The sequence below is a fragment of the Desmodus rotundus genome, unplaced genomic scaffold (genome assembly GCF_022682495.2).
Source record: "Desmodus rotundus isolate HL8 unplaced genomic scaffold, HLdesRot8A.1 manual_scaffold_349, whole genome shotgun sequence".
Classification (NCBI taxonomy): domain Eukaryota; kingdom Metazoa; phylum Chordata; class Mammalia; order Chiroptera; family Phyllostomidae; genus Desmodus; species Desmodus rotundus.
Window position 1 is genome coordinate 23,402 of NW_026527422.1, and position 22,500 is coordinate 45,901.

Sequence of the window (22,500 nt, forward strand, 5' to 3'; positions counted from 1 at the left end):
CCAAGAAAGACACAAGCCTCTTTTCCGCTTTCGCGCTACTCCTAGCTCACGCGAGACTTGGGGGAGGCAGTGGGGCGGGAAGGCAGCCGAAGACGTACAAAACATGGCGGCGGCGGCGGCGCCGGTGACGGAGACAGCGGCGGCGGCGGCGGCGACGGCGACGGCAGCGGCGTTGTACAAGGCGGTGGGCGTTACCCGGTGCAGTTGTCAGGTGGTATGTAGCAGGCTGCCGTCGGAGCCGGCAGCCACGCGGCTAAGCACGACGGTTAAGAAGGAGCTGCGGGATGCGGGAGCCGGGGTCGCGGCTGAACGGCTGATCCCGCCCGGCACTCAGGTCCAGCAGAGGGAAGGGCGTGGTCGATTGGTCGTGGAGGTCGCGACCCGGGACCTTCCTGGCCCAAGTGCGGAGGGTGCGGTGCCTGTGGCCGCAGCAGTCCCGAATCCGCGGCGCCCGCGGTGGCTGCGCCGTCGGGCATGGGCTCGAAGGCTCCGCGGTCGGGGACTGCTTCGGGCTCTCACAGGTGGTCGCGCCCGGGGTGCCCCGCGCTTTGCCTCTTTGCGGGTTCCAGGGCCTGGGGGTCAGGCGAGGCGCTGATCTCCTAGGTGTTCCGAATCCTGGTGAGGATGTCGCGCCGACGCGAGTCCTGGAAGAAGGACTTTTTAAACCTCCGTCTTTTATTGATGTTCCCGCTTGGGTCCGCTTTTGCCGTTTGTGCCTCTAATTCTGGGGAGGTGTGAGGTTTGGGGAGGACTTTGCAGCAAAGAACTCTTCAGGTTCATGCAGGGTTTAAGTCGCTTAATAAACTGGGGTGCGAGTAGCCAAGTCATGCATCTTGTAAGTGCTCGGTGACAATATTCTGAATTGAAGTCAGACCAGTTCTAGCTGCCACTAAACACTGGCTCATTCAGTGTCCCCTTAATGAGCTGTTCAGAATCCAAGAGTAGTGACAAGCGGGAGATGAAATAAAGGTGCTTTAAATTGTGAGATCTAAAGAAATTAGAAGAAACAAAACTTCAAGCCACCTTTTAAAACGTCTGGACTAACAATTTTAAATTCCGTTTAATTTGAGTTATATTGTGCCTTCACCGCAGCTACAGTAATATATTGGGAATTCGTTACAGCGTATTGAGACGCCAGGTGTCTGGACCCCATGGGGGTCCAGAGTGTTTCCCACAAAACCCTAAGTGTCTTGGTTGCCATAGAGAGGAGAATAACGGTGGGAATCCAGGTGTGCCCCTTCGGGGTGTGCCTGCTGGGGGTTTTGTCAAAACCCCTTCCCACAAATGGTTCCCTTAACGCATTGCTTTTCTGCAACCACAAGTGTTCAGCTAGTAGTAAGCCTGACCCTTTTGTAAGTGTACTATAAACAAATGAAATTAGTAACTTGAATTAGAAAGATGTAGACATTTTTTTTGCCAAAAATGAAATTTTATGAAAATCCACTGGTTGAAAAAAAAAACCCCGTAGTCACACTAGTGCATGTTACTCTTTGGTGATTGTTTGATGCTTCTGCCCAAGTGAATCGGTTGTTTCGTCCTTTGATTACCTGTTAGTTTTCTTTTCTGGTAATGGGACAATCAACACAAGTTATTTTTGGAGCTTATTAAACCAGTAGGTGCTAATTAAATTTTTATCATAAAGGTTTTGATTTGTGGTGTGTTTTTCTTTGCAGACCTTTGTGTGGCTTTTCAATTTTAGTTGAAATTCCCTCCATGGCCTTTTGGAGTCCCTTGGTGTGTCTCCAGAGTAAATTTCAGTTACTCTACACTTCATCAATGTTGGAGTGGCAAGACAAAGGAGGAACTGATTTGGGGTGAAAAGGTTAGATTGTGTAACTCCGCTTTTGGATTTCTTCTAACTTGTATTTATTTATGTTTTACTTCTGTGTTTTCTGATTTCCCGGAGCCTCATAATGTTCCCTCTCGCCTTCAAGAATTTGTTATTTGACAGTTCTGTGATCAGAGGAAATGTGTTCTAATTCTCTCCGAAGGTCCCTTATTCTCCGCAAACCAGACCACACTGTCCGACTTCTCCATTGTGCTCTGCAGACAAGCAAATCTTTCAGTCACCGTCACCATCTGTTGAACTGCAGTCACTTCATGTGTGTGGGCCCACCTCACCCCCAATTAAGTCATTGTATAAGTAAGTTAGCGGCTCGGTGTGCCGCTTCAGGGTGAGCAGCCCTTTCAGAAATGTTGGGTGAATAAAACAGATTCTACTCTTCCCCTAATCATGTTTTCTCAAAATTCTCCAATAGCTTAGAAAAAAGACTTTGGAAGGAAGGGGGTTGAAGAGCCTCTCCTGGTTCTTACAGCACCTCTGTTTATGGTTGTGGTTGACTTCTAATTTCCATTGCGCCGCCTCCGTATTGTTAGCCACTGGTGGAGAGGGTGTGTGTGTACGTACAGGGTCCGGCAGAAGTAGCGCCTGCTTGAGTGTGGTTGGCAGGGTAATAATGTGGATATAATAATTTACAGTTTTAATTTGAACATTTCACCTAAAATGCCATATGGTGTGGTTGAGTGTGATATTGTTATGTTACAGAATTACATGCTAATGATTTTGTAATAAAAGATTTTGTAGTAAAAAAGGGGTGTTATTTGTGGCAGACCCTGTATTGATCAAAAACTTCCCATTTATTTGAGACTAAAGAAGAAAGATCGGAGGACATCATATGAATAAATCCTTTATCAAAATAAAAAAAAAGGTCAGAGAATTGTTACAGTTGCCTGCTTACAGGTAAAAAGGTCTTCATGTTCTTTTGGGATATCAAAGCTTATTTCTTAAATATATCTGTCCTTCACTAGGGTGAGTAGTTTCTGATTGTTTTTGTAAGAACCTTAGTTTTGAGTCTTGATGGATAATTTGGGAGAAGCTGTTGACATAAAAGTAACTGAGGTATATCCTGGTCAGTTTCTACATAGACAGGTGCCACGTGCCGTGGAATACCCAGTTTAACTTTCATCAGAGCGCCCACGGGGCGGGCTCAGGAAGCTGGCTGTGTCGGAGGGAATGCTGCTCACAAAGCACGGGAACATTCTTCTCTGAAGTTCAAACAATTAGATATCAGTTACAGAGAGAATAGCTCAGACTTGGAGTACACCACCCAAATCTACAATGAAAGCTGAGAATTCTTAAATACGTTTCTTTTTCTCATGTTGTATTCTTACATTTGAAATTTTGTACTTTTTTGGCTAACAAGCTCCAAGGTGTTGAATTCATGGCTAGCAGAAAAGATACTTTCAATGAAAACATTACAGTTTTCGGATTTCCAAAGTAGGTTTTTATGTTACTTTTGTAGATGTTTTAAAATGTATTAGTATTTTAGAAGCATTTCCAGATAGTAGTTAACTTGTGGAGTTCTTAGATTAAATTTTTAGTCCTGAGGCTGTTGGTTATTTTATTAAAGACAGGTAGTTTGGATATAAAATCTGTACTTTCTTTCAATATCAGAAAACTTCTGTTTTTTCAAAATTATTGTTCATTTTCTATTTATTGGGCTTAGATATACAGACCTGAGCTGGAGAAACGTGGGTCTGGAATCAAAGACTCCACGCGGACTTAGGCGTCTTCCATTCAGAACTGACTCTTGCAGGGACTAGAGCTGTGCGTGCTCACGCCGGGATGTGTGTGTGCGTGTGCTCGCGTGCGCACACATGTTGGGGGGATGGAGGGAGTTGTGATGTAGGTCTAAGATTACAGGCCATACCAATACATTTAAAACTAATTTAAAAATTGTTTTCTTTCATGTTTACAATATTATTTCCTTTTACCATTGGCATCCCTTGTTTTTCGATTTTTTAAAGCTCATCATGCATTATGATTGAAATCAGCACACAGTTTGTGACAGGGAACACAGTGAAATTTATAATGTGACAGTGTGATAATAGCCGAGACTGCCAACATGTGCCAGCCACTCTCTGTAATTGGGCTTATTTGTATTCTTAAAACTTGAGATACTTGGAGAAAAGTTATTTTCTTCTGCTTTTGTCCTGGCAATCTTCCACATTTTTCCTGCATTGTTTCCTGTTGTACCCTAGCAGTGTTACGCTTTCTAATCAGGATTTGGTAAGATTTATCTTGCTTACTGAAGCCTGTCAGAGTACTTTCAGATATTTTCCAGTGGAAGCATCGGTTTTCATAAGAACTGATTGGCTGGAAATGGTGCTAAGTTGGAAGGTAAACACCACAGACAAGCTATAGGGCCTTAGAGCTTTTACAAAGTTCATTTTCCAGGTCATCATCATCATCATCTTTTCTTTAATCTTTTTTCTCCCATTCCTCATACCTTTTCTTCTCTCTTCTCTTCCATTGTGGGGGCCTCTATCTCCAGTACTATGTTGAATAGCAGTAGCACAATGCAATATACAGACAGTGTACTATAAAATATCACCCCTGCAACCTGTGCAATTAACCAGTAGGACCCCAGTAAGTTCAGTAAAAAACACAGTAGCCATAGCAAGCATTCTTGTATTGTTCTTGATTCTAAGGGCCATGCATCTGATTTTCTCCATTAATTGTAATGTAGAGTTTTGGAAGATACCCTTTATCACCTTGAAGTTAAAACATTCTAAATTTGAATAAACAATTACCCTGTTTTCTTGCACCTTGGGTTGCCATTGATACCCCATTTCTATCTCACTGTTTTTCTTCTGTGGGTGGGCTGCCATTTCTTTGTAGATAGTATTGTATAATTTTCTTTGTCTTTGAGGTTTTTAAATTTCACAGTAATATGCCTAAGTGTTATTATCATATATTCTGTTTTACACTCTGTGATCCCATTTGATCTGAACAAGATCTCTGGTTCTGGAAATTTCTTGATTTTTTTTTTTTTTTTTAAATTTCTCTTTTTTCCTCTTTCTGGAACTCATTCTACCCCTTTTTATGCATATTTTTTTTTTTACAATTGTCACATCCCTCTGTGTTTTGTCTTATTTTCCTCCTTTGTTTTATCGATAAATAACCTTATATATTGTTCTTGATCTTATTCTTAATAATCTTTTTCGTTGGAGCTGACTGTCTCACTTTTTTTTTTCTAATCAAAGGGCAAATTTTAAAGGACAGATAATCAGTAGAATCAACTACAGTCACAAAACAAATAGTAATGCAATGTTATAATGGTTAGGAAACAGAGAATCAGTTCAAGAAAATACCAGGGAGATGGGGAAAGGCAACTGCACAAACTTTGTGTTTTGTTTTTATTCTCACCTGAGGATATGTTTACTAATTTTAGAGAGAGAGCTCTGATTTGGCTGGTAGTCCAAATTGGGCTCAATGCCTGTTTTTGTAGTTTTATTGAAACACAGGCATACTTTCCTTCATTCACATGTTGTGTATGGCTGCTTTGAGCTGCAGTGACAGAGTCGAGTCGTTTTGACAGAGACGGCGTGATCTGCACAGCCTCAGCTGTGGACTGTTTTGCCTGTTACAGAAAGGTGTGCCGCCCTCTGTTCTAGACCATCTATCGCTGGAGTACTTACTCATGTGAACCCTACGACTTAGGAGCCTTCTGCTGTCTGTAGTGGGAGCCCCTAGCCATATGCAGCTGTTTCAGTTTAAATCAACTGAATACAATGTAAAATTCAGGTTAGTAGTAGTAGCCGTGTTTCAAGTGCTCAGTAGCTGCGTGCAGCTAGTTGCAGCCCTACTGGATAGTGCAGGTATGCAGCTTGTCCGTCATCCAGAAAATTCTGACAGCTCTATTGAGCCCCTTGGTTTCCTTACTGTCTCCATTGATAACCCCGCTGATGTGCCTGTTCCTTTCACCTGGACTCATTTTCTTTCTTTGTAATTTCCTTCCATCCTCTAAGACTTAAGTATGAATCCTAGTTTAAACATTAAATAATACATTTTAATATTATATATTATAGTCATATATATCTAGTTATTTTTAATATATTTATATTATTTAATGTTTATTTACTATTGTTTAATTGTATACTATTTAATGTTATTATATATGGTAATATTAACTACATTAATTTTTCACCATTTTTTGTATGTCTTCTCTAGTTTACCAGGAAGATGATACAGTGTTTAAAGACAGGGACTGTGTTCTCTGTTGCTTGTTGTTTCCATATGTACTGGATCTCTCTAACCAGTGTAAAATTATTTCAGTTTTTTCCCCCTAGGTATAACAAACTGTAAACTTAAAAAAAAAATCAAAGATGGGTGAAAAGAAGCCAGAGCCTTTGGACTTCGTGAAGGACTTCCAGGAGTACCTGACGCAGCAGACCCACCATGTGAACATGATTTCTGGATCAGTTAGTGGGGACAAAGAAGCAGAGGCTCTTCAGGGAGGTAGACTCATCTTAATACTAGTAATCATTTAGTTTTCACAGACAGACTCACGTTTGTGTGTAGTTACCATACTGTGAAGACCATTATTCGCTAATGTGAATCATTCTACTTTTTCCTGGAAAGATACAGGGCAATTTGTTTTTCTTTCTTTAAACATGTCAGATTTTTGCTGACGGAGAGTGAAACTCCCCAAGGACTTAACATGGTCCAGAGATGTTTTATGGTCTTGCTGGAAGATTAGGGGTTCAAGTTCTATTCTTGTCCTCCACGTTCTATCAACTAACGACAGACACAAGCAACCCAACAGGTCAAGCATCAGCTTCAGTGTAGGAAGGATTTGGCCATTAGGAAATCTGGGTGAGACCTGAAACAAAATGGGGGGTTCCATTTCTTCACGTTTAAAGTGAAGAAAGGGCTGACTGTGCTTACCTGTCCAGGAGGAAAAACTGGAATAGAGAGAGCAGCGAGCCACAACGGAGAGACTGTCTAGCTAGTTCACCACCCACACTGGACCCTCACTAGTGGTTAGTGCACTACAGCCCGTGAGCCCATCTGGACTGCTAACTGTTTTTGTGTGACCTGCAAGCTCAGAGTGCTTTTTGCATTTAAAGATGGTTGGGAAAACATCAAAAAAAGAATAATGTCATAACATGTGAAAATTACATGAAATCCAAACTTTAGCATCCATAAAATTTCACTGAAATATAGCTACATTTGCTTGTTTACATGTTTTCTGTAGCTGTTTTTTGGCTACAACTGCAGAGTTGAGTGGTTGTGATAGAGACCATATGGTTCACAAAGCCCAAAGTATTTACTGTCTGACCCTTAGAGGAAAAGTTCCCTGGCCCCTGACCTAGGTGGTCTGTGGCCTTGTCGTCAAGGAACCAGCAGCAGAGACCTGGAAGCTTGTTAGAAGTGCAGAATGTCAGTGCCCACCTCATATCTACTAAATCAAAATCTGTGATTAGAGAGTCATTGGGTTGGGAAAGCAGTGGGACAGGGGGACACTGAGCCTCGTGCCTCTGCAGTACAGTGGCATCACTGCATGCTGGACTTGTACCAAGCGGCAGAGTCACTTCTGAGTGGGGGTGTTGTTTCCATTCCTTATGTCATATTGCTGCCTCCTGGGGATGGAACAGAGCTGCTTTTCCCTTGAAGCTGTAGGAATAAGTATTTCCTTCCAGACGCCCTCGCGTGCGGAGCCCTGGACTGGGGTCCAAGAGCCCAGGGCACTGGTCCCTGCTGGCTGCTGGGTTTCCTGTTGTGAGCACTTGCCCCTTGAGTTTCTTGATTCAAAAAAGTAGTCAGATTAGGTCAAGAGCAAAGAGCCAAACAAACATCTTTTAGCTCTCAAAGTCTTACAGTTGTAATATTTAGAGGAGTCAAGTACAGTATTTTCCTTTAGGTGCTGTATTACAATTTCAGGATCGAAAATGCAGCCCATAATCTAGGACATACGTATTGACTGAGTGGAACAGTGCAAAACTCAGCATTAACTGGATTAGGCTTTTGTGAGGTTTTCATGACTTCCAGTTACATGTATAGAAGTGGCTAGACTCAAAAACGTGTAACGACGCCATCGCCGTTTACTCCCGTCTCCTTACCTGTCCATTGAGGGCAACATGCTGCTCTCTCCTGCAGACCATGGTGAGGACTGGTAAAGTTTGCAAGCAGGCTAGTGAACTCGCATTTCATGAAAGATTTTCTACCACTCAGGACTAAAATGCTGTACTGAGTTGATTCTGAGATGCATAATTTCTTTTGCTATACTTTTTTTTTTTATAGCTGGAACAGATGGTGATCAAAATGGACTTGATCACCCATCTGTTGAAGTTTCCCTGGATGAAAACTCAGGAATGTTAGTAGACGGGTTCGAAAGGACCTTCGATGGGAAGCTCAAGTGTCGGTATTGCAACTATGCCAGCAAAGGAACAGCCCGGCTTATTGAACACATCAGAATCCACACAGGTAACAGAGAGAGGGCTGGAGAAGGCCCTCTGGCGGCAGGAGAGGGGCCAAGGCGGGCAGGTTGATCTGTCACATAAGCAGTTCTGATGGTTTAAAGATGAAGGCTGATAGAAGGTCTGAATAAATGAGGGAGTCACTCCATTTTTACAAAACAGTAGCATTACAGCATACAAACAGGAAGTGGGGCCCCTTGTAGAGAGCTTCCCCTTAGCCATCTTTCTCCTGAATCCAGGTAATCTCTCAACATCTGTCTGCTTCTCGGGCTGGGCAGGTTAATGCCGAGGGCAGTATGAAGTGGGAAGATGTTTCCATCTTTGTCACTAAGTACATTTCAATTGCAGACTGGGACAAGGTTTGTGTACCATTGTAGACTACACCGCCGTTCCTCACGTCCCACCTTGGCTATCCTTTCTGTGAGACCCTCCTACCTACACCTTGTCCTGGCCCAAGACCAGGTCAGGTGTCCTTCCTGTGTGCCCCACTGGCTTCCCATGTTGTGTTGGTGGCCTGAAAGCCTCTTGAGGACAGGGATTGTGTAGCGCCCTCTTTGTGCCCCCAGAGCCCAACAGAGCATCAGGTGGGTAGTAGCTGTGCCGTGCTCAATTGTTAAATGAATGACCCCAGATCTCATAATCCAGATAATTGTTTCACGTGTTCGGCCATCTTCAGCTCACAGCCCTAACTAAATGGTCCCTTCAGGCACCTGAAGAAGAGGAGAAAGGTAGAGGTGAAGCTGGACTTTCGAAGGGACACTTCATATACCTCATACTTGGACTAGCCCATTTCAGTTTTGAACTTTCTGTTGGATATAAGGACTTCTTAAAAAAGGATTTTTGTATTTTTTCCTGAGGAAGTGGTGTGTGTGTGTGTGTGTGTGTGTGTGTAAATATGTATGAATAAGGGTCATGTATAGATACATACATGAACATGTAACTCTGGGGTATACTTTTGGTAAAATCATTATTACATAGGGAATATTATCATCAGTTGTACTAGTTCTGCCTTTCTCAAATGTCAGTTGAAGCCGTAACAATTTTTACACTGTATTAACTAATAGATTATATCTGTATATCTCAAATTGTTGCTGATGAGTCCTGAAGCTTTGTTTGCAGATTTCTATACAAATTTTAACAATCTTTTGTGCAAATGTGAAGTTCTGAAAAGCATTTTATTTTTGATCAATTTCAAATCTAATGAATGGACAAAACATGAATGATCTCCTTTTGCAGCTTCTCCCCTATTTTTTCTTTCTAAACAGGTGAAAAACCTCATAGATGTCACTTGTGTCCATTTGCATCTGCTTATGAGCGTCATCTGGAAGCCCATATGCGCTCCCATACTGGAGAAAAACCATACAAATGTGAATTATGTTCCTTCCGCTGCAGTGATCGAAGCAACCTGTCCCATCATCGAAGGCGCAAACATAAAATGGTACCAATTAAAGGTACTAGGTCTTCCTTAAGCAGCAAGAAAATGTGGGGGGTTTTACAGAAGAAAACAAGCAATCTGGGCTATAGCAGAAGAGCACTAATCAACTTAAGTCCACCTTCTATGGTGGTTCAGAAGCCAGACTACCTTAATGATTTTACCCACGAAATCTCAAACATCCAGACTGATTCCTATGAAAATATGGCGAAAACCACTTCAACTGGTGGCCTACCAAGGGACCCCCAAGAACTCCTGGTTGACAACCCTTTAAATCAGCTCTCCACTCTAGCAGGACAGTTGTCCAGTTTGCCACCTGAAAACCCAAACCCTGCATCCCCTGATGTAGTTCCCTGCCCGGACGAGAAGCCTTTCATGATGCAGCAGCCCTCTGGCCCAGCAGTGGTCGCTGCCGTGTCGGCGGGCATTCCTCAGAGCTCCTCCCCAACAAGTCCTGAACCTCGGCCGCCACACAGTCAGAGGAACTACAGCCCGGTGGCAGGTCCCAGCAGTGAACCAAGTGCCCACACGAGTACACCTAGCATTGGAAACAGCCAGCCAAGCACTCCAGCTCCGACCCTGCCGGTCCAGGACCCACAGCTTCTACACCACTGCCAGCACTGCGACATGTACTTTGCTGACAATATCCTTTACACTATTCACATGGGATGTCATGGGTATGAAAATCCCTTTCAGTGTAACATATGTGGATGCAAATGTAAAAACAAGTATGATTTTGCCTGTCATTTTGCAAGAGGGCAACATAACCAACACTGATTGGAAGCAATCACATTATGCTTAACTTGGTTTTGCCTTTTTGCATTGTGTGGTTTTGTTTATTGTTGGTTTTTGGGGGGGAAAGGGATCCATCCCTAATAAGGTGTATGCTAATTTAAAGTTTATACGTTATATTTATAGAAAACAAATTTGACAGTGGAAACAAAATGTTTGCATTTTTTTTCATAAAAGTCTGGTCAGGGCCATTTATATATTAGAACAATTAGACACATTGGTGTCTGTTTTTTGCTTTCATTTAGACATTTGAGAATTGAAGTGCAATCTTAATCTTAAAGGTGTTCATTTAAATCTCCCACATTTATGGTCCATATGAACTTCAAAGCTTATCAATACTCTTGATGTTTCAATATATACATTGCAGCTGGATATTATTTCTACCATATTTCAAAATAGTAAATTACTTTCTCACAAAATTTAATACAACTTATTTTAGTGTTTAGTAGAGGAATTGCCTTTAAAATTGCTCCTAGTTGAAATACTATTTAGTTCACATAGTTTAAGTTGAATTAGTAGTTTCATTTCAACTGATAATAGTAAGGCTATTTCAGTGTATAGTAAATCTTTCTTTTTTCCCACAAGGGGAAATGTAAAACAGTTAATTCTTTTAAAATTAAAGTTATAAAAATATGAGAGAGAAATTCTGAAAAGAAATGAAACTTAAGACTTTACATTGAAAATGGAGTTTAATATTTAAAAACCTGTTTACTCAATTTCTAGTTCAAAGATATGTCAATTTTCCACTGGATTCTTTTTATTATACGTCTAGCTTATTTTAAACACCACAGGTAAATACATGAGAATGTTAGAAATATCAGAAGATTATCTATGAAAATGCCTTTTTTGTTGTTTTAATTTGAACCTTATATCTAACCCTTCATCCTGACGTCATTACTGACGTTCGGTGAGGTTGAAAAGGATACCAAGAATCTGTTCCTTGGTATCTACGCCTATTCCTTTGACGACCAAAGAGGTGCAGTGCAAATCATCCATTGGTTCCTAGCAAATGCAGTCCTTAGGAGAAATTTCTCCGAAGTTTCTTTTCCCTGCTTTGTATCCATTTGTTGGCCATAATTTAAAAAAAAAAAAAAAAAAGTTGAGTATAGAAACACATGGAAAAACGTGATGGTGAAGTAATATTTTTAAAAAGGAGGGCATATATCCAAAACGAATCTTGGTCTCCACTTCAGACTTGGCCATTTAAGATACTTCATGTGAATTCAAATTATGCTTATTTGCAGCTTTAACAGTCTTTTCTGTACATGACAAAACTATAGGGAAACGGATTGAGTCATCACCTTAGTAAGAAAGGATTTTAAAATATGAAAATAGATAAATGCATTTAAACATGATATTTAATTTGTTTACAAAAATAAGACTTGCTAAATCTAGAGTAATTTTGAATAGGAGGCTATTGTTTATATATTGTGTAATAACTAGCTTACTCTGAAGAGAGCTTGGTCAAACAATAAAATATATTGTTACTAACTTGGTTTCTGTGTACTGTGCAAAAATTTTATTTTTAATTTGGTTCAAAGTTTGAAAGTGTTACTAATTGGCTTTGTAAAGAGGATGCCCTAACGATCGAGCATTTATTATACAAAAAAGACCACTACTCTAAGAGTAAATAAGAGGAATGTCGATGGCGTACGTCCACCAAAACCCCACGTACCAAGTAAGTGGGTCTTCCGCCCTCCCAAATGCTGGAAAGCCAGCAAAATGAGCTCTAGTGGTTTAACATCCAGCCTAAACTCACCTCATCAGCACTGTTCAAAGAAGTGGGGTCTGAGCTTCTCCGAAAGTGCCTCTCTTTCCTGTCAAAGAGAGGCTTTCACCTTGAAAACTCTACAGTCCCGTTCCGCTCCGTGGCCCGGGTTGCTCAGACCAGCCCCGGTGTGGCCATTTTCAGATGCGGGACTTGGCCCCGGGTTTACCAACTGCGGGAAAGGAGGGGCTGCTGTCACTTGGAAGCTTTCATTTTTGCCCTCTCACTTTTATTTCATCCTTAAAATAAAAGCAACACCCAAAATAGAAACAAAGTTTTCATTAAACAAAAGGAAGAACTCTCATTAAAACCAGTTTATTAACTCTACATTCTGGGCCAAATGGTGACGAATACATTTTTTTCTGACAACTAAATATAGATGTTTTGGAGGTGCATTTTAATTTAAACATAGAACATTTTTTTTCATAATTATAAACTAGAATGTATAATTCTAATTTTCCTATGACTTAAAGAGCACAGTTGGAATTCCAAAGGTGTTGATGCTTGAAAGCTACAATTACTTCTAAATGCACTAAAGTTTTTGAAGCAAATCTACCTTAGAAACTTTTTTAGTATTGTATTTTTAAAAAGATTGAGGATTTTACTTAAATCTGTGAGTTAAATGTATCTTCCATTAAATATTGAATATATTTGTCCCATTTTATTTTTAATCAACTATTTTATAGAAATGAGTTGTTGGGGAAAGTTTAACATGCAATATTTATAGTATTTTGCTGTTCACAGGCAGTGTTCTAAAATTAAATTTATTTTTGTTCAGTGAACATAAGTTTAGACTTTAAAGTTGGTAAGATAATTTATCTCCACTAATATATTTTTAAGAAACTGTGAAGTCATTAATAGGGAATTACTTTATTTCAGATTCTACTAATGTATGTAGCTACAACTTCTTGAAATTCAAGTAAAGGCCTAGACTTTTACTTTGAAAAAATTCCATTGGATATTTTCCAGTGCTATTCACTTTAGAAATAAATGCTTGCTATCCATCTGCAGAATCATTTGACAAAGGGAATATTACTTTAAAAATGTTCAGAGATAAACCTCATTTGAAGTTCTACAAAAATATTTATCAAATGGACATATTTTTTAAAAAATTCCCTGCTAAGCATTTTTTTTTCATTAAATAGTCTTAGAGGGTATATGATTTCTAGAATTTGTTTTTGTTAATATTTACTTTGATGTAAAGAACATATTTTGTATGCAAAACAAAGTGAGTATGGTTGCAAAAACTGTATTGTTTAGGGACTCCAGAAGGAGGTAATGCCGAAATAACCATACCTAGTATGTAGCTCATATTGTGAAAGAAGCTTTGTTTTTGTAATATATGAATAAAAAAATAACGCTTTCTAATGATTTCGATTTTTCTTTTTGTGAGAACTAGAATCCAGCTAGGTTTTTTTAGTAACTTTCCAGTATGTAAAATGTTAATTAAGAGAAAAAGGTTTTATTGGCAACCTTTGTTTGAATTTGTAGAATGCCTTACCCATAAGAGTATCTGTCACATGAGTTAAAATCAGCTCCATCTCCACATTTTGTCTCCTTTCTAGTTTCTTCTAGAGACGCCTGCCCCTTCCCGGCCCTAAGGGCTCTGGCATGGAAGGATGCTCCTCGTGCTGCCCCTCATGCTTAATTATCCTTGTAGCATCTGACAAGTGGCTGACTAAAGTAATTTCTGTTACAACAAATGGATCTTTTAGAATGACCGATTTTTATAAAAAATAAGCTTTTGGCAATTCATTGGCCTAGAAAACCTTCAGTAATACGAAATTATTGTAATCAGTTTGTAACATCTTAACCAAAATCAGACATTTGATTAGAAATTCAGAATTTTAAATGCTGCTTCAAAATATACTTCTGCACAATGCTATCTTTCTTATAATGAAAAAAAGAAATAACATCTGATAATTCATTGGTTTGTTGAAAGCACAGATATTTTTTGTTTCCTTGTCTTAGGTCTTCCAAAAACTCTGCTTTGAGCTTGTTAAGTTCTTCTGCTAGAAGTTTCAAGTTGTAAGGAGGCACTTGTTCATCTAAAATCAAGATATTCTAAAATTATTTGTATAAATTATATCAAGTTGGGCTGTCTAGTGACATCAGGAAATTAATTCGATTACTTCGGACTAACCAATCAGATTCTTACATAGTTGTAAATGAGTTGGTATAATATATGGACAAAAGGTCATGTTAATGTGATACAGCAAATCATTGAAATAACTCGCTATGAAATTCCTGAGCAAAGAATACAAGCCTGTAAAGGAATTTTTTTTTTGTTGACAAGAGAGTTGACTCAACATTCTTCTTCAATTAACAGGTAGTGAGGCAAAAAAACAGACAGCAAATGACGTTTGGTTCTGAAACTGGGATGTTACCTACTACCGCTGTCCGATACCACTTTCTGCAATGGTGGAAGTGTCCTGTACCTACTCTGTCCAACCCAGCACCTGCTAGGCAGCCGTGTGGGCACTGTGACTGGAACTGAATTCGCTTGTTAAACAGCTTTCTTGAGAGAGAATTCACATACCGTACAATTTAGCCATTTAAACTACAACTCAGATATCTGCACCTATCACCGCAATTTTAGAACATTTCATCCTCTTCACCTGTCACCCTCTTCTCCATCCCTGCCACCCCTCCCAACCCCTAAGCAACCACTAATCTACCCTGTGTCTCTAGATTTCCCTGTTCTGACATCTCACCTGATGACTCATGTGGCCTTTCTGATGGGCTTCTTTTCATTTTGCATAGTTTTCAAGGTTCATCCATGTTGTAGCTGATGCTTCATTCCTCTCTATGGCTACATAATCTATGTTATGTATATACCACATGAGCTGATGGACATTTGGGTTGCTTTCATCTTTTGGCTGTTATGGATAATGCTGCTATAAACATTTGTGTACAAACTGTTGTATGGACATGTTTCATTTCTCGTGAGTATGTGCTTAGGAGTGGAACTGCTGGGTCCCATGTAACCCTACTCTGCTAGGCTGTTTGCCAAAGCAGCTGCACCATTTTACATCCCCCCCCCCCCCCCCCCCCCCCCCGGCTATGTACGAGGGTTCTGATTTCACCACATCCTCAGCAACACTTACACTTTTTGATTCTCGGTGTCTAGTGCGTGTGCAGTGGTATCGCATTGTGGTTTTGATTTGCACTTCCCTGATGACTAAGCTTGTTTTCACAGAATACACCCAGCGTACCTTTCGCTTCCTTCATTGTCTGAGAGACAATTCTTCGCAGGGTCTGATCAGCTTGATGAAGAATGCTGGTTGAACAAACAATTCTGTCTGTTTCCTGTGTGACACAGACATTGTTTTTAGAACAGTTACATAGTTTTACAAAAGACATGGCTAAAGTGGAGTTGAAGAGGCTTCTCTGTTCCAGTTATTCTTCCCTAGCAGGGGTTTAAATGAAATACATCCAGTTGTAAGCTGTATAGGCGGTGGGATGATGGTGAATATCCAATAATGGGCTCTCCAGAAAAAATTTTTAAAAACCCAAGACCTATCTGGAGTGTTTGTCAATCTCTGGTGTAACTAGCCTCATCCTTGCCCATCTCAAGCTATCAACACCAAGGTCCAGCATTTCTGAAAATGTAACAGCTGAGCAGCAAGTGTGGCGGCGGCCGGGGCACTGCTGTGTCCAGGGGCCAGGAGCTGAGTGCCGAGGCACCCTTCACAAGGTACTCCTATGTTACACTCAGCTCAAAAAGATCTTCCTACAAAAAGCAGTTCCTTCTCATTTATACTAAACTGAAACCAGAAGACTTACCTTTTGTTCCATGTTGTCCTCAACGTACTTCACTGGGTTTTCCAGAGCAGTGAGCAATAAATCAGTCACCTCTGGGCTGTAAGAGAAGGTGGGGTAAAATAAGTCATTCCAGTAAACTTGTGTTTTTAAAGAACTTGTGTTTATGAATGCCAACTTGAATTCTAAAAGAATAAAAGTGCTATAATCCAAGATCCTAAACAAAAGGGGAAGAAAACCAAAGTAATTTAAAACCTGCCTTCTACTTGGCAAAATTCAAATGTAGAAGCTCAACAAATCATAAGTCCCCAAAAACCCCTCATTTAAAAAAAATATTAATATCTTAAGACATACCAGTCAATAAGCTTTGGAAAGATACTGTCTTTTCCCTCCTTAAGTGTTGAACTTGAGGCTACCAGAACTCTTCTTTTATTCCCTAAGGAAAGACGCGCAGTCTCCACTTTCTGACGCTCATTCACTGCGTGAGCGAATTTTAAATGCCCGTGAGAATAATGAATGAATTCTCATTGAATGAATGAATGGCAGAGCCAAGTGGATTAGCCAAGGCCCTCACCTGTCCAGGGCCCGGGGAGGGTAGCGGCAGAATTCATTCATTCATTTCACATATTTATTGAGCATGTTACAGGAAAAACATTGTACAACCGGGTATGTGAAACTGCTCAGCTGAGGGTAAAGCAAGATCCCCACCTTCTCCAGGAAATAATGTAATGGAGAGAGACATAATAAATTAAGCAAAAAATAATTTCAGACAGTGACAAGTGGCGAGTTGAACAAACACACAGTGATGATAAGAGTGACTGGGTCCTCTAGCATTCTTCACGGCTGGTGAGGGTGGTCAGGGAAGCCAGTTAAGCACAAACACGTGGAAGGGTAGAAGGAACCGCCAGTACAAAGTCCCCGAGGCAAGAACAAGCTTGTGCTCCTGCCACAGAGGTGGCTGGTTTGGTTGAAAAGTAGCAAAGGGACAGATGTAGGATTAGATGCATCTACTCAGACACAGGATTGGGGTTAGAACACATTAGCTCTGATAAGGAGTTTGGATCTTACTCAGAGTGCAAAGGGTAGCGCTGAGAAAATTTAAGGCAGTGAATTCGCCGAGTTAAATCTCAATCTCAGGAGCATTTTTCTCACTGAAAAGAACCCAGGATCTAGAGTGAGCGAGCACTGCACCCAAACCTTGGCTCTGCCACTTGCTGCCTGGATGCGTCAGTGTACTTGCCGGGGCCTCCGCTATCCCATCTCTAAAAGGGAGAGAACTCTATGTACCCTTAAAGGGTTCTTGTGAGGATTCAATGAGATTATACACAAAATGTGTTCAGAATACGTCCCGTACATAGTATCTGCTCAGTTGCTCTTGCTGCCAGGGCAGTAGTAGGATTTCATAGAAGCTTGGGAAGGAAACACCTGTCAGATCTTCTTCCTAAGAAAGGGCCACCAGACTTCAACCAGCCCGTTCGGTTCCGCTTTGACTATTTGGGACGTGTGAGAACAGGCAACCGGGTTCCGAGGGCCCGAGACGGAACTGCAGAGTGTGCTGAGGGTTGGACTTGTGCCAGAGAAGCCCGCCCTCCTCCCCCGGCTTCCAGCCAGAACCGGGGCTGACTGAAAGCACCGACGGTAACCTTAGGCTGCTCTCGTGGGTACCTCACCGTCTCGAGCAGCCAGTCTCTGCCAAACGAAAAACTTTAAGTATTCCAAAATGAGTGGTGAGCAATTGGTTACGTGCCAGCTCCAAGTTCCAGGGCATTATGAGCAGTTAAAATTAGAAACCTCAGCAACAAGCTTATTGTATAAACCCTATAAACAAGTCACTTAAATCCAATTTTTTAATTATGTTAAAGTATTTATTATAAAATACATGGAAACTGTATCCTGGGAACTACGCATTTTGAAGGAGTTGTGAAAAATTAGCCTTTAAAAATCGCAGGCCCCCTATGGACAAGAGGCAGGAGCTCAGGAAATGGGGGTGGTCTACCCGAGAACTGCACCGTCTGACAGAAGAACCACCGCCACGTGGGCCTACTTAAGGTTAAAGTCATTAAAATTTAAAATTCAGGCCATCGGTTGCACTGGCTGTACTTCATCTGCTTAATGGTCCTGTGTGGTCGGCAGCAGCGACACTGGACAGTGCAAACGTAGAGTATTTCATCAGTGAAACAGTGGAATTTCTATCAGAAATGCACGGTTCCAGAACTCTCAAGGCATATATTATGCATGCAGTGCATTAGACACCACAGCCACAGGCCTTACCTATACAGAAGCAGTAAAATCACAGTGAGGTTTAAGGCAAAATTAGGATGCAGTATCCATTCCACTCTTTTTCTTTCTATAATAACACTACTGGGCAACTATTTAGCTTAGTCTGCCATTCTAGCAAGAGTGTCAAAGGTGTGTTGTACTCGGAATCCCTGCTCCGGCCTCTGAGAGACCAGAATCTTAACCAGGGCACATACATGCCTGCAAACAAACATGGGTGCAAACCTCAGCTGTCACAAGCTCGGTGACTCTGGGCAAACTAAACTTTCTCGCTCAGTTTCCTCTTTATCACAAAAGGGGAAATGACAATATCTCTCCCAGGCCTGTGTGAAGATCAACCAAGTGGATATCCTGTAAGTCAGGGGTGTCAAACTCACTTTCACTGGGGGCTACATCAGCCTCGCGGTTGCCTGCAAAGGGCCGAATGTAACTTTAGGACTGTGTAAGTGTAACTACTCCTTAACAGTTAAGGGAGAGCTCGGTGCTGCTGCTGGGTAGAAACAAGGTGCTGGGCCGGATAAAACAAAGTGGAGGGCTGGATTCGGCCCGCGGGCCTTGTGTTTGCCACCTGTGCTGTAAGTGAAGCATTCAGCATGGTGCCTGCCTCGGGGAGACACCCAGGGAAGGATGGCTTCGAGCAGGGTACCTGGCCTCAGAAGAACATGCTGGACTCTGAACTGTGAGGCTGTTGTGTTCCCAAGCATTTTTCTCGGGGTTTGGCTCTTCTATCTTTCTCGCCATCATGTGGATGGTCTCCGCAGGCAGTGCCCGAAGTCTCTGGCCATTCCTCCGTAAACAGGTCTCGAGAGAACAATCTAAGAAGAGCTGGCAAAAGCCTAATGAATCTGAAAACAATTTGAAACCACAAAAGTTACTGGTGTACTATTTTCCAAAATGTGAAATAAATATATTAGACAAATTATCCCAGCCACAGCAGGGAAAACCATTTGTAATACTGAGCATCTACCTTTGAAAATTAAGTAAATTCATATAGACCTCCTAATCCAATTAACTTCTCACTGAAGACAGTAATGATTCTGATATACAAATCAATGTGTGGGTGTGTAAGAAAAAAAAATGTTCTAATTACATTTCCGAGCCAGTTGGTAGACTTCATATCTCATACTTTGATAATAGAAGTTGTCATCTAAAATCAAAAACAAAGGTCCAGAAATAGCAGTCTTTGTTAAGAGGTAGCTAGACTGGGCCTCAAGGGCTGCAGAAGACAGCAGGTCTTGATCCTTTAAGCAGGTTATAAAATCTTCCCACATGGCTTCCGTCCTGTTGGTGGGGGCAGACATCTGACGCCCATTAATGACAGCCAGCAAGAAGTGTTCTACGTACTCCAACAGTTCCTGTCGAAGCAATTTCCACTGGGATGGCTGCAAAAGACCGAAGAATGGCAATTTATAGTAGACTAAGGTGGGCATGCCTCATTGCCACCCGGCCCCGTATGAAAATTTCCGCCCGCCATACTGAGCCACTTGGTGTTCCCTCAACATAACTTACTTTCTCATGTCTCCATGCCCTCCTGTAAAACTCATCAATGATATCAGTCCTTTGTGAACTCTTACCAGACTCGACCTTGCAGAAAGCAGCTCAGACCCTCCCTAGGCTATTGGGACACCTTGCTCTGTACATGTTGGGTCTCCACTGCAGCAGAGCTTACACTGTTTGGACATCTGTTGGCACAGCTCTATGTCCCTGCTAATCCGTTGCACATCCAGCCTCCAGCAGAGGGTCTGGCATTAACAGGTGCTTCAGAAAGCCATATTAAATAACTGAATGACTGAATGAGTGAATAAATGAATGCAAGCTGTTGTTACCATCCAGGAGAAAGGAGGAGCCAAAATCAATATCCTGCCAAAATAAGTTAGTGTGGCTACGATAGAGTAATGCTGGTTTGTCTTTGAAATGAACAGAATTGTGGACAGAAAGAGTATCCCCTGGAAAGGTCCCTGGGTCAACAGGGAAAGACCTAAGCCTAACAACAGGGTGGAAATGGGGTGGGGAATTGTAGAGGAAGCAGATTGAAGGGAAGAGAATAAACAGCTTGAAAATACATGTGATCTTGTGCTGCTCAAGGACTGTGGAGAGCACTGACATAGCTCTGAGGTCGAACACAAGTCGGGAGATCGGGGACCCTCTCCCGCCTGTCCCTGCCTCACCACATCGCTGAAATTACAGCACATACAACAAATCCACCAGCAAAACCCACTGAAAAGGAAACTCAGTAAAAGGTGAGATGGCCTTCTCATGGGACCAGGTGAGTTTCACGGCCTTCATCTGTAGGTGCAGAGTGGCCCAGCAAACACAACAATCACTGTCAACAACTTTCAGCTTTCTCCAGAGTGCTGAGAATACTATCATCCAAGTAAACCCGCTCCTTGCCAGGGACTTGACACTGTATTTACCTCATAATGAGCCAAGACTGGGGAAATAAATAACTTTGCTGGAGTGGTCCAAAATGTTTCTGGACACCGAATGTGCTGTACTTTTGCATATAAACTTATGGAGTGGAATCATGTCATATTTGTATTTTATTTATGGTGAATTTATCTACACTCAGGCAATAACGACAAAAATAAGTATTTTAATTCTTCAGAATATTTCAACCAGGCATGAATGTACTCTTCCCCCAGCGGTCTGTTTCCACCTGCATCTCCAAGGGGATGCATCTCACTGCGCTGAGTGTGATTTGAGGGCTTAAAGTGTGTACTTGACAAGTTGGTCCCTAATACAAGCTCATTCCTTCATGGGGTGGTCGATGAAGACACAGCTATCTTTTGCAATGCTGGCAGTGGCGGGTTCACCCTCAGGTGAATGAAATTGAGCTTCAGGTCCTTCATTTGTACAGCCTCTTTATCGTCTTGGGAGAGGCCCTAGCAATTTTGTTATGTACTATTTTGTATTCTTTTTATTAAAAAAGGTTCCCCAAATTGTATAAGCTTTAAACCCCACAATACCTGGATTCACCCCTGGCTGGCTGTTAATGTTGGAACTTTCGAGAGATTAATCTTCCCAAAGGATTTTCAAGAGTATATTTAACTATGGGGACTTCCACCTTGCATGCTGACTTCAGAACCTGTCTTTTAAGATTCCACTGTCTAGAACACACAATACATGTACGTCCCGTGTGTACATATACTATATGTATATGTATACATATAGTATATGTACACAATACATATACATATAAATCTCTGCAACGAATTACTCTAAGATGGAGTCAACTGATTGTTAAACAACCTCCACTTTCCTCCAACTCGGGTCTCTCCTCGGTATCCGGGCTAACGTCCCCACACGGTGTCGCCCAGGACCCAGCGAAGCGGGTGCATAGCATAGTGCCCCGCTAGCCTAGGCCCCGCCTCCTCCGTACTCACCAGTGGCCGCGCGCCGGCCTCCTCCAGGAACGCGTCCGGCATGACGTCATCGTAGGCGACGACGCCAACAGTCCAGCCCTGCTCTTGCCGTAGCCGGTGGCTGAGGGTCCGCGCGAAGGTCGATTTTCCTGCCGCCGGCAGGCCGCAGAGGACGCAGAGTCCTAGTTTCCGCGGCCCCTCGCCGCGCGCACCTCGGGCCTCCCCGCCGGGTTTCATATTGCCCGGGAGACCGAAGGCCGCAGCGAACGCCGTCCCCGGAACCGTCTTCCAGCCGCGCGCGCGCGCGCGCAGTCTCCCACTTCCCTACTGCGCCGCCTGCTGTCGCGTTGGAGGAATGGGCGAGGCTTTGAATCCGAAATGATGCACGTGGTCACCTGAAGCGCTGGCACGACCTCTGTGAGGCGAATGCTTTAGGCGGGGAAGACCACGGCGATGCGTTTCCCAACCCCAGGACGTTTTTATAAAGGGTCAGAGAGCTGAGTTTAATCTTCAGTTAGAATCATTCTCCCTGCCGGAACCTTGCAAGACCTTAGGATTTGTGCCTGCAATTAATTATGGTGAATTCCCCTACCCGGGGGAATCACAGACTGAACCTCTTCCCCCAGCGGTGTATGGAAGGCCAATTAGTAGAAATCAAAGAATAAGAAGGGAAACTAACAGTCCGACGACCGGGCTCCGCTGCCGCTCTTTAAGTGGTAGGTGGAAGGTCAAAGTAACTGTTAGTTGCGCCCTAGTGCCACGAGAGGGCAACAAGTGTGAGGCAACTAGGGCAGCAAAGGAACACACCGATACCTCAATTCCAATGCATTCATGCAGAGGACATT

The 22,500-nt window shown here is 42.2% G+C and overlaps 2 protein-coding genes across 7 annotated transcripts; one reads left to right on the forward strand and one right to left on the reverse strand.

Moving 5' to 3' along the window:
- Positions 1 to 70: 70 nt before the first annotated feature.
- Positions 71 to 11,981, forward strand: IKZF5 (IKAROS family zinc finger 5). Of its 6 annotated transcripts, none has more exons than XM_045191680.2 (5): positions 71 to 214; positions 1,674 to 1,822; positions 6,119 to 6,301; positions 8,087 to 8,269; positions 9,528 to 11,981. In XM_045191680.2, exons 3-5 carry the CDS (start codon positions 6,169 to 6,171, stop codon positions 10,469 to 10,471), a joined length of 1,260 nt encoding a protein of 419 aa, XP_045047615.1. In that variant the 5' UTR covers positions 71 to 214; positions 1,674 to 1,822; positions 6,119 to 6,168; the 3' UTR covers positions 10,472 to 11,981. The 6 variants fall into 6 exon arrangements, with proteins under 6 accessions (XP_045047615.1, XP_045047618.1, XP_024411268.1 ...); XM_045191683.2 differs by having other exon boundaries at positions 6,133 to 6,301; XM_045191682.3 differs by lacking the exon at positions 71 to 214 and adding an exon at positions 239 to 334.
- A 572-nt stretch (positions 11,982 to 12,553) lies between these two features.
- On the reverse strand, positions 12,554 to 21,936 carry PSTK (phosphoseryl-tRNA kinase; the record flags this gene model as incomplete). Its single annotated transcript, XM_024555502.3, is given in 6 exon segments — positions 12,554 to 14,302; positions 15,470 to 15,563; positions 16,041 to 16,116; positions 18,940 to 19,138; positions 19,384 to 19,675; positions 21,677 to 21,936. Coding segments are annotated over 6 exon segments (1,086 nt in total). The 3' UTR covers positions 12,554 to 14,093.
- Positions 21,937 to 22,500: the final 564 nt, after the last annotated feature.